This window comes from Phytophthora parasitica (genome assembly GCF_000247585.1).
Source record: "Phytophthora parasitica INRA-310 unplaced genomic scaffold supercont2.29, whole genome shotgun sequence".
NCBI classification, from domain to species: Eukaryota; Oomycota; class Peronosporomycetes; order Peronosporales; family Peronosporaceae; genus Phytophthora; species Phytophthora nicotianae.
The window spans coordinates 511,653-527,161 of record NW_008649015.1 but is presented as its reverse complement, the minus strand read 5'-3'; the positions used below and the strand labels follow the sequence as shown (position 1 = coordinate 527,161).

The window sequence follows — 15,509 nt, the reverse complement described above, 5'->3', positions numbered from 1 at the left end:
GAAACAACCCGCGATTTCAACGTAAAAATGGTAATTTGTTTTTCTTTATCAATCTTCACCGCACAAAGGCACCTCCCTTCGCCAACCTGAAATCCCTCCGGCCCACCCAGCACTCGAGTTTATGCCGTGCAGCCGGGATGAGTGGCAAAAGGCTACATAATGTTACTCTCCTCGAGTTCGCTTACATGAAGTCGTCCGCGCTGCTGCCGTCTTCCTGTGTATCCAAATGCACGGCTCGGAATCGCTCGTTACTGTCGCGGATTTCGTCCTCGCTGTCGTCATACTCCACCGTCTCTGCGTCCGCGTCTACATCCACAGTCTCAACGACCATGTCGGACGACGGCGCGGTCGGGGCACTCGAGCCGTCATCGAAGCCGCCTCCAGTCATAAAGCCTTCCACAGCGTCCGACGCATCTGCAGCGTCTCCTTCCCCATCTAGAGCCGCCACCGTCGAGCTGTAGAGACGCACCGTTGGCACCGGCGGTTTGGCCTTCTCGTTCTTCACCCAGACCTTCCAACCATCTACCGGTGGAGACTCGTCGTCAATGTGCGACTGAACAAAGTAGAAATCTTCGTCCGACATCGTTCCGAGCAGGTTCTTGTTAGGAGAGTATGAAATGTACCAGCGACGAGCCTTACTGGGCATGCAGCAGCGGAACAGCGTGTACTCGATGTCGCTCTTCACACAAGCGTAAGTCAAGCAGTTGTCGTGGACGTGAGACGTGCTTACATACACGCCGTTGACAGGAGCGTATCCGGCGCCTTCAACCACGTATCGCCGCTGTTCCTCCTGGTACGGGATACCCAGCGCCTCGCCCAACCTCCAGAGCATCTCGAGCTTTGCTGGTTCGCGTCTCAGTAGGGAAAGACGTCCACCCAGACTAGGCTGCAATGACTCAAGACGCAGCCATTCATAGAGCCACTCCCACTTGCTGCGATGCTCTGCTAGCCAAGCGCTGACTGCCGGTACACGCGCACGCAGCTCCAACACTAGAACCAATTGTCGGTAAACAAACAGAGGGACGTGCGCGGTATTCACGTAACGTGAGCGCAGGTTCTCTCGGCTGCGCGCGGAGCTGAGCAAGCCGTAGTCGCTGTGAATCAGTGCAAGCTCCACGAGTTCTTTCTGATAATCACATTCATAGCCCAGCACTCGCTGCACTGCTAGCGCGCAGGCGTCCACCACAGGCTGCCCCTTCCATCCAGTCTCCGTGCTCTGCAGGCAGTGCAGAAGAGCACGCAACAACCGCGTGGACGTCTCGTGGTCTCCCAAACTCAGCCGCAACAATAGTTCACACGTCGTCTCTGCTTCTTCCTCGAGCGCCGAGTCGAAGAACACGTCGTTTAGTAACGCACCACGACTCAGAGGACTCAACCCCTCAAGTACCTGAGCTCCGGTGGGCAGGTCTCCGCTACACATCGAGTGTCGCTGGAGGTCCTCGCTGAAGCCGAATGTGCGTAGATCTTGTAGCACGGACTTTGTCGACGACGCTGCCATATCCGTATAATAAAGCATGAATCCATCAAGCTCCACACGTGACGCAGTTGCTTCCAACTCGTCCTTTGCAGTGTCGTCGACTGGTGTGCCGTACTTGGATAGCAAATGACGAGCCTGTTGCTCCACAGCAGGACTGGTTGTCGCACTGCTTAACGACACAGAGAAGAACTTCTTGAGCTCTTCGAGACCCAAGCCAGGGTTGCCATCCGCGCCCCCCGGCGTCTGGTAGTCCTCGAAGATTTCAGTTAGAGCCTGCTCAGCCTTCTCCGAAAGAACCGTGCGGTGCGGATACTGCGTGCTACTTTCTGTAAGTAGGGGCTCGGTTGTACGCCTTGGAAGACCTAGAATCGCGATAACAGCCTCCAGCAAGTACTGGTAGTCCGGGGACGCGTACCGTGAAGCCGTCGGCTGCAATGTCGAGGACGGGAAGGCATCTTTTAGCGCGCTCGGGCCGCGATCACATAGGAAAAAATTGATCAAGCGTGCAATCATCTCAAGTTGTTGAAGCTGAGTCCTCGCCGTGGCACTGATCTCCGCGCAATTGCGCAGCAGCATGAAACATTCTTCCAAATGGGATTGCTGCATGATGGAGGTCTGATCCAAGAAAGTAGCGATGGTCTCCAAAAACGCACGGGTGACAGTTGTATCAGCTGCAGCCGCTGCCTCTGCCTTCGCTTCATCCAGAGTAGTTTGTTCTTCCTTCCGGTGCACCTCGTACGCTGTAAGTGCTCGTGAAACGAGGTGAACAAAGGACTGACGAGCAATCGAATCAGGGCACTCGAACAGCAATCCACGCAACCAGAGAATGCGCTTCGACGTCGATAGAGCCGAGAAGAAGCGGACACAGATAGCCTTGGATCGCGTGAACTTGGACGCCAGCACCGTGATCCACCGCGCGATCCCATGCTTTTCACGCGAATGCAGCAATACACTCAGCACGAACTCGACGCCGATTTCCGTTAGCGTCATTTGAATTTCTTCGTCGGCTGCCACTGCAGGAACAGCTAGCGCCACCGGTGCAGCCGGTGGAGCTGTCACGTCGTTTGACTCTGGTGATGGCGAGAGAGTCATGGGTACGTCATCTTCCGCTGAGACGGGGGTGTCTTTAATGTATTGGGACTGTACCATCTCGCGTAAGAACTCGTGGAACTCCACATCGAACAGGTATGAGTTTTGCAGGAATATCTCGTTGGACTTCCACACTTCCGCTTCGTACTCGCAGCGCTCTTCATCCGGAGCAGCAGCAACTAGCGTAGACGCTTCAGAGTCAGTGGCTGGTGTCGCCTCAGGCTCGACGGGGATAACCTTTTCATAAAATAGCATAAGCGCGTTGCTGAAGACTTCCATCTCCATAGAATTGTTCGAACCGTGCCACGAGCGTCGCTGCACTCCTCCAAAGCACTCAGCCTCAATGTTGGCTGGGTCAAACGGCGTCACATCCTCGTCGTCATACTTGAACCACTTCTCAGACATGTGGTCGTAGATGAAGGAATAGTAGTGTCCCCCTTGGGCGACTCCAGAGTGCACCAGAATACCCTTCAGTCGGTATTCGTAGTTAGGATCCGACTTGGTGTTGTTTCTGTCCTCGCCGTCGCTCTTGCTAACACTCCGTGGGGACGTGAGCTTAATGCTTGATCTAGGTGACGCTGAGGAAGTTGGGATCGCAGGCGTGTCACCATTCACGTCAGCCATAAATTCGTCTGAGTCACTTGAGTCATCAGACGCCATGTCTTCGTCAGCCGACGTATCTTCACGCTCTTGTTGCAAGTTAGAGTGTGCTTCCTGCTCTTCGATGCCCGCCTTGGTGTATGGTTTCATGCTCAGACGCATAGGGAACGAGCACCGATTGTTCAACTTGACCGTCTCGAAGGTCGTGTAGTCCAAATCGAAGCGCTTCAAGTGAAGAATCAGCAAGTTCGGAAGCGAACCGAAGCACGTTCGCCGCACAGCTGCCTTCTTCGTAGCACATAGTTCACATTCGACCTTGTTGTCGCCGTCCATGAGTTCCCCTTCAACGAACGCAGAAAGCGATTCCTCGATGCTTTCCTTCCCACGGATCTGCAATTCTAAGCGAATAAATGGCTCTTCACGTTCGTATCGGTGTCCACAATCCTTCGGAAGCTTTTGAGAAATAAGTTTCCCGCCCATCACGTCCTGCAGACACCGTGTGCCTTGTGGTGTCGTCTTCAGACCCGTCTCGAGACGATCCAACAGTTTATCACAAAACTCAGTCGCATCGTTCTGCTGATACACCGAAAACTCGAGATTCAGACAAGTACACGAGTCCACAAACGCCTTCGGGTTGAAGTAGCGCATCTCACTGTCACGCAGATAGCAGAACGTGCGCTGAAGCTGACGAAGAACCTCCAACGTCGCGTCAGTGCCCGTCAACTCCGGTTGCAAAATCACATAGCGACCATTCTCATTCCCTGGCCTTCCCTCTGCCAACATGAAGGTCGCCTCGCCGCCATTGTCGTATCGCATCGTATGCTGCCCTGTCAGATCGTCGTATCCAATGACATTTGCTTCGTAGACTCGGCCGCCCAAACACTCCAGCGCCACACGACAGCCTACCAAGCGCTCTGGAAACTTCTCTGCCTCTGCTTTCGTGGGCTCCTGAGGAGTGGGGCGAGGTGCCACCTTGGCACCTAATAATCCTTGGCGCAATGTAGGGTGCATGAACAACTGCTGCAAAAAGGAATTCATGTAGCACGAGCAGCCTTGGTTCTTGAGTCCGACGTGCTCACCGTTACCACGCGTTTCAATGTTGTTCTCTTGGCCCCACTTGAACCGCAGCGCGTCACTCCGCGTGAACAACTTGGTCAGGCGACCATGCAAGTCATGCAAGATACTGGCATCTGAAGAGATCGCACTCGCAAGCAGCTTGAACGCAGGACGTCGCGTCTCCAGTGACACGCACAACGGACAGCGACGGCGATCTTCAGATGGCAGCGTGAATAAACACTCCTCGTAAACGACGTCTACGATATCGCGGGCGATTCCGACTCGTACATCGGCATGTACCACTAGCACTTCACGCAAGAACTCCAGGAACCCAATTAGGACTTCGCCCGAACGCTCGTTACAGGCCAGGAATTTGCTCGAAAACCCGCGACGCAGCTTTGCCACTACAGCTTGGGCAAGCTTTTGACAGTAGGAAGACGACTTGCCACCCTCAAGACGTGCCAACGAGCACAGCATGCGCGTGTACTGGTCACACGGCGCACTCACACTTTCGATACGATCGACAGATTGGATGGATTCCTCAAAGACGACCTCGGCTGCTGCGTCGGACGCTTTGCAAACGGACTCCAATGATGAGAGCCACTGGTCCCGCACTTGCTCCGATTCAAACTTGGTAAAAATATTCACAATGATAGCGCGAGGCTCCAGCGCCTTAATGTACTTGGCCGCAGCATCGTTCGCAATGGACACGATCGATTCCACGGTCTTCACGGCGTCGATCAAGATACGATACGCCGTCTTCTTTGCAGGGCTTTTCTCCTCGATGCGCGTGAATTCAGACACAACGAGCTCTGCGATCTTCAGCACCAACTGATCATAGCGACTTTGCTCCACAATAATTTTTGCTCTCGGCGTCTCCGCATTCTCGCCTGATCCAGTCTGCGAATCGCTCAAGGAAAATACCTCAGCCGGGACTTCTCCGTTTGCAGTAGCCGAATATAGCCCATTATCGTGGCCCGAGTCGAATAAGCAAAACTTCAGGATACGGAGAGCCACCGCAGCACCCTCATTGAAGGAACTCTCGTGGAAGTTGGCGTTAATAAAATAAGAGAGCACTTCATGGAAACCACCTCCAGAAATGAATCGCTGAAGGTACGTCTGTGCAAATGGTGCCTTCGCGGCATCTGACGGTAGCAGCAGCGCGTCCATAATTTGTAGCGTGTAAATAGCTTGATGAGACGAGATTCCCTTCAGCAACGACGACCAATCAGGCTTGCTTCCTCCATTGCCCATGTCGTTCGAGGGGGAGCTCATATTAACATCTCCGTCACTCGTCTCAGTCGCGCCAATGTTGGAAACACGATTCAGAAGTTCTTCACTAGTAGGGATTTGCTTCAAAAAGGCCCACAGCAACTCGTGGACAGGATGGCCCTCCACGATGTCGAGTACGCGGAACATGATCCCGAAGTACGAGGCATCTCGAGCAATCACTAAGCCTGGGTGATGCTTTATCGACGAAGACGAAGGAGAAGCCGGTGAGTCCTTGCCTGTCGAAGTCATCACTTGATCCTGGTCCATCACACTGGAACTAGAACGCTGCACAACCGAGTTGAACATCAGCACGCGCAACTCACTGGACTCCGTGATCTGCAAGTCCGCCAGTGTCTTTTGATCGCCCGTGATCGCCGATCCTGACGAGAGGATTTTCGTCTGCTGCATAGGATGACCCACTAACTTCTCGATCTGCTTGCGGAACTGCCACAACGTCTGGTTCGAGTATGCTGATGCCTGCATTGTTCGCACTGCATTATCGTGGTTTGAGGCTGCAGTCGCCGAAACTCCCGCCCCGCTTGTATTGGACGAAGGGATTCGCTGCGCGATCACCTTAATGGTAAAGTACGCGCCGCGACCGCTTAGGCCATGCGGAACAAAATTCTGCTTCTTGCGAGCACTTGACACCAGTCCTGCCAACAGACTTGAGCACTGCTGCACTAGCTTCAGTGAGTCTGGTGTGCTGTCTTCCACTGTGGACAGCTGTTTAAATACACGCGCCAAGAAATCCTTCACGCTCTCATCTGATTCGCTTTCACCAATGTGAGTGATCTCATTTGACGATCGCTCATAAACCCGAAGCAACTCACGTGTAGCCATCTCGGCAACTTCAAGAGGAGCTTCAAACGCGATACGCCACAGAGCATCCATTCCCAGTAGATTCAGCGTGCCCGTTTCCAACGATTCTTCGGTTTGTTGCATCAATTTGTGTTGAGCGTTTAGACCCACGAAGTAGGTGTTAAAGCACTTGTAGCCCATGCATCCTAGCGTTCGGAAATCAGTTTGCTTGCACAGGAGCTCCTTGAAGACGTAGAAGCATACATCCAAGTTGAAGGCCGAGCTAATCGACCCACCGACAGTGCTAGCACCAGGTGCTGCTCCGCTCCGCATGCTTGTCTGGTTGAAAAATATCAAGCAGAACTCGCGCTCAGCAGGTGACGACGAGAGTACTTGCCACAGTCGTTCAATCTGTGGGATCGAGAGTTCCAGCTTTGGTGACTTGACGTGAATATAGTGAATCAATTCTAAGCGATGACCGATAGCCGTGCGATAGCTTGGAGACTGTTTATCCGTGCTCCGTGCCACGAAAGTCGCCAGCTCGTCAAATAGCAAGCTCACTAACCCGTGCTCTGAATTGAGCGATTCTACCACAAGCGCCTGATCAACTCGATACGAGTCGATCAGGAACTTAAGCAGCTCCAACGATTTAGAAGCCGTCGAGTTCTTGCTCGATAACTCTGCTGAAGTAGATGACGTAACTGAGCTGCTGCTGCTAGGCGCCGGGGGGATCAATGTTGATGTCGGAGATGGAGCAGAATCTGGCACCGAGCTTGATAGCGAGCAAGACTTCTTGATTCCCTCAATGCATTCGCTTAAGAACGCCTTTCGGAGCGGCTCACCGTATTCGCTACGCAGCCCTTCTTGGAAGAAATCGCGCAAACTCCTGCTAAGTCGAATGTTGGCGATACTGCAGTGCATTTGAATCGACCAGAGCAGCTGCAAGATCGCCGTCGTGACGTTCACATTGCGCTCCATAAGAAAGCTCGGCGAGTTGGTCGCCAGCCGCTGTAAGAACGAAATCAACTCCGGGAAAGGCTCGTTCTTTTCCAGGTTTTGCAATAACGAGGCATGGATGCTTTCCACCAGATGCAATAGCAGCTCGTTCGACAAAAATGGCACCGTGGCGATCAGTAAATTGTGGATTTCGTGCACCAGCGTCTGATCTTTCTGGATACATGACTGCCAAATCACGTCAATAGAGTGCGTATCCAACTTGTTGGACTCCGCCAAAAACTTGACCAGCAACGCACTGCGCGACACAATCTCACGGTGGATTCGGTCACCAAAAATCTCCTCGAGAATCTTCTTCTCCACCACCCAAGCACTCAAGATGTAGTCCAGTCGGGTGCGGTCTTCATCGCCATTCTCCTGAACGCTTTCTGCGATAAGTTCGGGGGCTGGAGCCTCTCCCTTTCCGGTGGGGATCCAGTTGTGCGTAGGGGGCAGGTATTCTTCGTACTGCGACTGGTGCTGGTAGTAATCAATATCTTGGTCCGATCCAGGCTGCATCTTGTCAGCCTCCGAGATAAACCACCACTTCAAACCGCTTTTCATCGTGCAACAGAAGAGCGTAAACACTTGACCCGTTTCTTGCTGTTTGAATACATAAGTTGCCGACGTCGAGTTGGCCTTCAACGTGTACACACCGTTAACGGCAGCAGTGCCGGCATTTCGCACAAAGTATCGAGGCGGGAATGCTCGCGATGCTCGGGCACAATTCACGATCTGGTTGATTTGCTCCAAGCCAAAGAGTCGCAGAGGCAGGGAAGTGGACTCCACGTATCTCTCTGTAATGTCAAGCCACAGCGCATTGATAGCCTCGGACGGCACAATACCAGCATCCACCAGCCTCCGAATGATGCCGATCACGGTGCCCACAGCGTCGCTCGACTCCTTCTTCAGCACTGAGTCCGATATCTTGGTGAAGTACGTCATGATCAGCACCGAGATCTTAGTGCAGATGGTCTCCGGGACAGATGTTCGGAACTCCAGCAACGCTTGCAGCAAGATACGAATATCCTCACTGTCCATCGCCGCCTCGAGTTCGTCTCCCTCGCGGTGGTTCTGCATCAGCAGCTCCAATGTGCTCAACAGTAAGTGGAATCCTTTCATCTCGCAGAACGCTTCGATGCACTGCGCTCGCACTTCAGGCGACCCGGGCACCTTGTTCCAATAGCTGCCAATCATCGCCGAGGTGCGCAAGTCCTTGTAGAAAGTCTTTTTCTTGCTGAAGATCATGGTCAACACTAGCAGTGTCTGGAAATACTTGCCCGCCTTCATCTGCGCGATCACCAGCGGCACTGCGAGTGACAAACACTGCGTCACGCACGACTTTTCGAAAGATCCGATCTTGCTGGCACTGCAGTAGCAATAAAGCGACACATACAAAGGTTAGAGAAGAGCAGCAACCGGATACACGCTAAGGGCAACACATACTGCTGGTCCAGCATGATGCTGATGATCTTCTGGAAGGCGTCGTCCAGGAAGGCCTGGCTTTCGGGCCGATCGATATGCTGATAGGCCGAGTTAAGCACCTTGACGGCGTTCTGCCAGCCCACTGTAGACTTGTGGCGCAGATCTTCCTGCACCACGTGGAAGAGCTCGAGCTCCTCTTCCTCCATGTCTGTTGCGTGGCCGCTTGTGCTCTCCTGGCTCTTTTTACGTCGCTTTTGACTGTCCTTGTCCTGGGCGGGCGCTCGATCCATGGAACGCACGTGCAGCTTCTTCTCCTGCCCGCCGCTGCTAGTCGAGGGGCTTTGGCTGGCGCTCGGTGGACCGGGTATCGTGCAGGCGGTCGCGAGGCTGCGGTCGCCCAGCCCCGAACTGCTACTGCTACTGTCGCTGTGTAAGTTGCTGCAGCCACCACTCGAGTTGCTGCTGCTGTCGCTACTACTTCGACTACGAGCGATTAAGTTGCGACAAGCCTTGGACTTCTTCCTGCTACTGCTGCTACTGCGTCCGACGCCTTTCCTCTTCCGCCGCCGCTGGCCGTCGTCGCCTGCCGTCCTTCCTCTAGGGGAGTTCTCCCTTTCCCCCTTGTGCTGTCCTCTCGTGGCGCGTTTACGCGTCGGGAAGAGGGCGGAGGGCGGGGTGGCTGGGGACTCGCTTTGGGTTTCCTTCTTCGAGCAAGATTTTTGCGCGGGGCAAATACCGGCACGGCAATATTGAAGAGGTTTTTATACCGGTTTTTGTTTTAATTTGTGTGATAAACGTAATTTACGAAGGTTTTAGCAGGATTATACAGGCATTTCACCATTTACACCGGCTTAAATCTGTGAAAAATGATATTTCACCAATTCTGCTTCAACCCATTTCATGTCACATCCATCGGCTTTGCGTCGAAAATCACGACACATTGCAATTGCAACTGGGGATGGATCGCCTTGAAGTGAGGGCACTACTTGGCAGGGGTGTCTCCGATCGCCCCGCTCCTGCCTCTGTCGACCTGGGAATCTACGTGGACGATTCTCTGGGTGAGGAGACCTTTCTCAAGACGCTGGAGGAGACGCTACAGCAGCACGCGACGTCCTTAGGCCAGCAATTCCTCGTTCTTAGCGCCGCGCAGGTAGACCGCTTGGCCTTCCGCTTGAATGACACCCTCGTGCCTAAGCGCGACGCCGAGACGCGCGTCATACAGGCCTGGACCATCCAGCCGCAGCTGCAGCTTAAAGTTAAGTCTAGCGCCCACATCCAAGTGCTTAAGCTGTCCACGATCCTGCGGGAGGTGCAGAGACTGCGACTGCATCAGTCACAGACCGAGGAAGCGCACACAAACCCTATTGAGGTGGAGATCTTCCCGTTTTTGCGAGTCATTGAGGTGCTCAACACAGAGACCAGGGGCCTGCAGAACGTTCACTACTTTGCAAACCAGTTGAAGGAGCTGCATATTGAACATACTGAGGTGGCGACGCTGAGGCAGTTGCTGGCACCGAAGAAGGAGGAACAGAAGCCGTGGAGGAAACTGCAGAAGCTGCAGATGAACTGCTGTGAGTTGTACGTGCTGGATGAGTCGGTGAACCTGCTGAAAGCCGCGAAGACGCTGGATTTGGGCTGGAACAAGATCGAGAAGGTGGAGACTAATCTGACCACGAGGTCGCTTCAAGTACTGAATTTGTGTCACAACCAGCTACATCACGTACCACCGATTCAGTCGCTACGGTCTTTGAGAGAGCTGGATCTCGCAGTCAATCGGATATCGTCGCTGAAGGGACTGGAGACGCTTACAGCGCTGGAGCGACTGGATGTCTCGCACAATTTGATTGACGATTTCACGGAAGTGGAGCTGCTGACGAGTTTACCGCGGCTCACCTACGTTAAAATGGAGTTCAACCCGATTGCACGGCGGCCAGACTACCGACGAGAAGTGTTGTTCTACTTGGGGGAGCCAATAGAATTGGACGGGAAGCGCTGGAGTGACGCGGAGGTGAGCAGCATGAAAAACCGTCGTATGCTGATGATGCTGGATGACGTGAAAGAGCGTAATGGCATGGAAAGCAGCATCTGGGGGCAGTCGATGGGTACTCCTGTGTACCCCAGAGTTCGTGTCCAGAGTGGCATTGCCATGATGAGCCCCAAGCTTGTGTTGGGATACCCGCCATTGCCTCAAGCTCACTCTGTTCCTGCTCATTTTGTCGAAATACAAAATCCACCGTCCACACTACCGACCAAGTGCAATAATGTGGATAATACTGGTGGAAACAGCACAGAGAGCGGAGGAAATGCAGCAAAGACATCAGTGAACAACCAAGGCTCGCAGAGTACGAGGCCGCCAATTCTAACAGTAGACGACTACTTTAGAACGCAGCGGGATGTTATTGTCACGAAGGAAAGGAGGCAAAGTGACGACCAACTTACAACCAGTGGTACGTCATTCTAGCGAGCATTAACTGTGGTTTTATGCTCAAAGTTTGTACTGCAATTAGAGGAGGAGGACAGTGATGACTCCAACACGGGATCGACTCGAAAACGCAGTCGCAAATATACGGCAAGTGACTTTATGCGCGACTTCGAGGAGGAAGAGCTGCTTGCACGGGAAGGAAATGATGTTGACAATCTGGACGCCCTTGTCGCTCGCTCCACCTCTCAAACGCAGATATCCAGCCCTCAGGTACAGCAATATCCGTACTTGTTCACATGCTATCTTGTTCTCACAACTGCGAACTTATTATTGTGCGCATTACAGAAACCTGGACGAAGCATCAGCATTCGAGTACTGTTGAGTGCAAAAGAGGCTGCTGAGCTTGATCTCCACTTCGGGATCGATGGTGTCCCAGCAAACGTAGAAATTAAGGTATGTGGTTTCTCAAGAGGCATCATCATACTTTATTGCTACTCTGAGCATGCTATCGTGTAATATCTGCAGTCTCGAGAATTGATCGAACGATTTACTGTCAGTGACGACAAGGATCCGATAATCATTACCCGATATCTTCGGGATGTCGTCGCTGTTGGCGCTTCAATGCACTCTAGCCGTGCCAAAATTATTACCATGAAGTTGCGAGCTCGAGGGTCATCCAGTGTGGCTGATGCTGCCTACCAATTCGACACAGTTACATCGCTGGAGACGCTGTTGACGCCACTGGTTGCTCGTTTATACCAGCAGTACAAGGGCCACATCACAATTTGCAACTGTGCAAACTGTGGAGCTCTTTCACTACTCACTCCCAAATACCCGGCTCGGACAGAAGCTAACGATGCGTTGGTGGTATACTCGTGCTTACTATGCTCAAGCTGCAACGTGCGAGAGACTTCGTTCAAGAAGCTGGTTAGGCTTTGTGCTAACGAAGGGGTCACCATTCCAAGCAGCATCCCACTGGCACCGCCACCGTGGGAGACGATCACTGAAGGATTTTACATCGAGGAACCAGTCGCTACCGATCCAAGTTCCATGCGTGAATGTGTCATGGTATCGTGCAACGGTATTCGCGAAGTTGCAGTGCCTACCAGTGAGTTGGGAAGAAATGATGAAGCGCACAGCGATGAGTTGAATGATGCCATTGTGCACGCTATGACTACGACCATGCGGTGAAAGGTAGGGGCCCGAGAAATGTTTTAATGTAAGATGCTTTCCAACTTACTTACTCTAATCTATGCGACTTGATCGACTCCTGATTTGAAAACGGTGCAAGCAGTAGAAGCAGCAGAGACTCTGTGACCAGCAACACTACTCCGTCGAAGATGAACTTGGGGGCGAAGATGGCCCAAACCATCAGATGCCTTCGCTGTAGCGCGACAAATAGTGTTGACACTAATGCGTTAAGCGAGAAATAGGCCGGGAATGCGAGAAGCGTATTGACTCCACTCGACTGGGGTTGGTGCTGCCTCCAGTTTAGCCAAGGCAGCGCCAGTACAGCCAACGCGAAGCAACCGAAAGTATTGAGACCAAGCAAAGCTCCCGCGATGTAGAAATTGAAGGTGTCGAACCCCACAAAGCCCGCTGCGTTCTGCAAACTCGTGAATGTGTTGGCGTGTCCACTTGTGAAGAACGCTTGGTAGGAACATGATGCCCAGAGCAACACCCAGGGCGTGATGTCTCCGAATGTTGTCGGAGAAGCGGATCGGCAACACGTGACAATAAACGAGAAGCTCAGACATTGTGCCACGAGACACAGCACTGACAGCGGTGATGTAGGCCCAAGCACTAACATAAACGCTGGAACGAGCTGCCAGAGCAAGAGAAGATGTTCATGCCTTGAGAGTTCGTTGCCACTTTGGTACTTTGGTTGTCGAAGTACGCGCACCAGAAGACAAACCAGCGTTCCCAGGAAGATCAAGTAAACGATGCGCGGTAGCCACATCCTCCAGAAGGACACTTGTATGGGCGAAGCAGCCCAAAAGATCGCGCACACCAAATAGCTCGCCGTCGACGATACGAGGATTAGTCGGCTCATCAGGGACAGCTTGTGTCCGGTGTACTTGACCGTTTGAACGGAAGATCCAACAGCGAGTACTGCTATCGCAGTCAACGGAGCAAAAGTTCTTCCCAACGTCGCAGTCGCCTTGATAATATTGGGTGGTTCCAGTGCGCTGCTCAGTCGTGTTGCAAAAATGAAAGCTAGCGCAGCACCCGTGGCAGCACTTCGGTGATCAGTTAAGCGCTGCGCACATGTGAGCAAGAAGAACCCAGTCGTCGCCGACAGGAATTGCATAACGTTGCCCTCGGCTACGATGTAGCTGTTGGAGAGCAGAGCTAACGCATGAAGTATCACAATAAGAGCAGCTACCACCCCCGCCGCTGAAACAGAAGAAAACAGTGTTCTTCCACTTGTTGCTGGACTGCGAATACTCCTGGTAGCTCTGATTTGTCTTCGAGCCAAAAGGTACCAAGTCATGTCAATCAGACCGGCACAAGAAGCTGCTACCAGTCCTCGCGAAAGTGGAGCTGCGGGGAGGAGTGGTAGATTTATACCTGCTGGACAAAAGAAGAGCAAGCCTCCGACAAGCACGACAACGCTTAGCGGAGGGCTCCATGAGTTGCCTTCACCTGAAGCACTTACAAGTCTAGTGGATGTAGCGCCGATAAAGAACGACCACGCGAGAAGCACCATCCCCCAGCCCATGCTGCACAAGTCAAATTGTGTCCAAATGGAGCGTCCCAATGACAACGCTTCGCGCAGATAATGGTGCTGTTGCTTAGCCAAGTCTTCGTGGAGTCGCAACAACAGCGGAAGGTCTGCCTTCGAGAATGTGTCACCTTCTTGTACCTGTTCAAGTTGGTCTTCAATACGCTTGATATCCACAAAGATTCGCTCGAGCTGATCGTACGCTCGCTCAGGCAGCTTGGAAGCGGACGAGTATCTGAAAAGATAACGCCGCACCTGATCAAGGTTTAGTCGTAGAGCCCGATTCAGCGACTGGAACGCGGATAACGCGCTGCTTCCGCCCCTCTCAGTTGATGTTGGAGGTACGAAAAACAGCGACGGAATCACACTCCCCAGGTTACCAAACGGAATAGGTAAACCGCTTAGCAGCGCTAGTGTGGGAACTAAGTCCACTTGCGGCACTTCTCGTGAACTGTCAAGTATTCTCTCAGCATATTTCTTCATCTCCTTTGCGTCTTCGCTATCATCTTCCCTTCCAGTAGCAACAAGTGCTGCCTTGCTGTATAGGAACAACGCGGCACCAGTCTCCTCATCACTAGCGCCACCATGGTTACCGTCAGCCGACATGCCGTGGTCTCCCAGCACAGCCAACAGCACGTCATCCCCATCAGGCATTTCTTTCAGCGTCTGCAACAACTTCTTTAAAACACCATTCATCTCATCCAGTTTTTCAGCCATAAAGACAGAGCTGGGTCCATGTGTATGTCCGACATGATCGACTCCTAAGAAGTGCGCGATCAACAAGTCCCAGTCCGGCTTCTGCAGCTCAGGAAATAGGTGCTTCGTCACTCCACGATCCACCGAGTGCAAATCCTTGACATTGAACGAGTCGAAAGCAAATTTCCTCGTGAACTCCCGAGCGTACAGCGAGTCCCACGTGTCATCTCCCATGAACACCACGCCGCGTTGCTGAGCACGCAGTTGACGCAGCAAATTGTCCTCCACAATCTGACTGCTAGCTGCCATATTGTCCTTAATATCCAAGAAAGTCGGCAGCGATCCAGTAGTTAAGCCCTTTAATCGTTGCATGGTCATCGTGGGTGGGTCGGCCACAAACTTCAGCAGCAACGCATGCTCCGGTTCACTGATCAAAGTTTCATTAAGAATCGGTAGTCGATCGCTATAAAACGACGACTGTTGAGCGCTTGAACCGGTGGCTGCAAAGTCGAATCGCAGCGCGTCAATCACCACGAAAACAACGCGGCGGAAGCGTCGAGGCATCCAGCAACCTTCGGACGCACCGTCGTCGGAGCTGGGAAGGTCTTCTTCATGACCGCCACGGAGGTGCGTTGGCACAGCGTTGATATCTGATGGAGACGCTTGGCAACTGCTGAGATCCGACACTTCGAAGCGGGTGAGAAAGAAGCCTGTAGTGAACAAATAGAGCGCAGCAGCATGCAGCACAAGCAGCGCCGCGAGCACGCGATGCCCCATGATGTGAGAAGATCGAATTGAGAAGCCAAGTTTTGTCCAATCGCAATGGCACTGATGTATCTAAAGTGAAGTCACAATTGCTAGACGAGTATGAGTATGAAGCACTTTCAATCAGAACAAATCAACTTGTTTTCCATGTGAATATGAATATATGCAATCATGTAGTTGGGTCTGGGAGT

The 15,509-nt window shown here is 52.7% G+C and overlaps 4 protein-coding genes across 7 annotated transcripts; 2 read left to right on the top strand and 2 right to left on the bottom strand.

Moving 5' to 3' along the window:
* Nucleotides 1-7: 7 nt before the first annotated feature.
* Nucleotides 8-9,449, bottom strand: PPTG_12075 (hypothetical protein). The gene is made up of 2 exons (XM_008908278.1): nt 8,732-9,449; nt 8-8,654 (listed from the first exon to the last, which is right to left on the bottom strand). The coding sequence occupies exons 1-2, from the start codon at nt 8,998-9,000 to the stop codon at nt 182-184; spliced, it is 8,742 nt and encodes a 2,913-aa protein (XP_008906526.1). The 5' UTR covers nt 9,001-9,449; the 3' UTR covers nt 8-181.
* On the top strand, nt 8,999-9,604 carry PPTG_23077 (hypothetical protein; the record flags this gene model as incomplete). Its single annotated transcript, XM_008908277.1, has 1 exon — nt 8,999-9,604. One exon carries the CDS (start codon nt 8,999-9,001, stop codon nt 9,461-9,463), a length of 465 nt encoding a protein of 154 aa, XP_008906525.1. The 3' UTR covers nt 9,464-9,604.
* On the top strand, nt 9,602-15,500 carry PPTG_12074 (hypothetical protein). 4 transcript variants are annotated; one of them, XM_008908273.1, is made up of 5 exons: nt 9,602-11,157; nt 11,218-11,402; nt 11,478-11,585; nt 11,658-12,326; nt 12,427-15,500. In XM_008908273.1, the coding sequence occupies exons 1-4, from the start codon at nt 9,669-9,671 to the stop codon at nt 12,321-12,323; spliced, it is 2,448 nt and encodes an 815-aa protein (XP_008906521.1). In that variant the 5' UTR covers nt 9,602-9,668; the 3' UTR covers nt 12,324-12,326; nt 12,427-15,500. The 4 variants fall into 4 exon arrangements, with proteins under 4 accessions (XP_008906521.1, XP_008906520.1, XP_008906523.1 ...); XM_008908272.1 differs by having other exon boundaries at nt 11,658-15,500; XM_008908275.1 differs by having other exon boundaries at nt 11,478-12,326.
* PPTG_12073 (hypothetical protein) lies at nt 12,373-15,330 on the bottom strand (the record flags this gene model as incomplete). Its single annotated transcript, XM_008908276.1, has 1 exon — nt 12,373-15,330. One exon carries the CDS (start codon nt 15,328-15,330, stop codon nt 12,373-12,375), a length of 2,958 nt encoding a protein of 985 aa, XP_008906524.1.
* Nucleotides 15,501-15,509: the final 9 nt, after the last annotated feature.

What these genes read in the sequence shown, in the direction of transcription:
- PPTG_12075 (XM_008908278.1), bottom strand. Translation starts at nt 9,000, where the DNA reads ATGGATCGAGCGCCCGCCCAGGACAAGGACAGTCAAAAGCGACGTAAA. An exon ending in AGCATCATGCTGGACCAGCA is followed by an intron (nt 8,655 to 8,731) that starts GTATGTGTTGCC and finishes TTGCTACTGCAG; the next exon opens with TGCCAGCAAGATCGGATCTT.
- PPTG_12074 (XM_008908273.1), top strand. Translation starts at nt 9,669, where the DNA reads ATGGATCGCCTTGAAGTGAGGGCACTACTTGGCAGGGGTGTCTCCGAT. An exon ending in CGCAGATATCCAGCCCTCAG is followed by an intron (nt 11,403 to 11,477) that starts GTACAGCAATAT and finishes TGCGCATTACAG; the next exon opens with AAACCTGGACGAAGCATCAG. An exon ending in CAGCAAACGTAGAAATTAAG is followed by an intron (nt 11,586 to 11,657) that starts GTATGTGGTTTC and finishes TAATATCTGCAG; the next exon opens with TCTCGAGAATTGATCGAACG.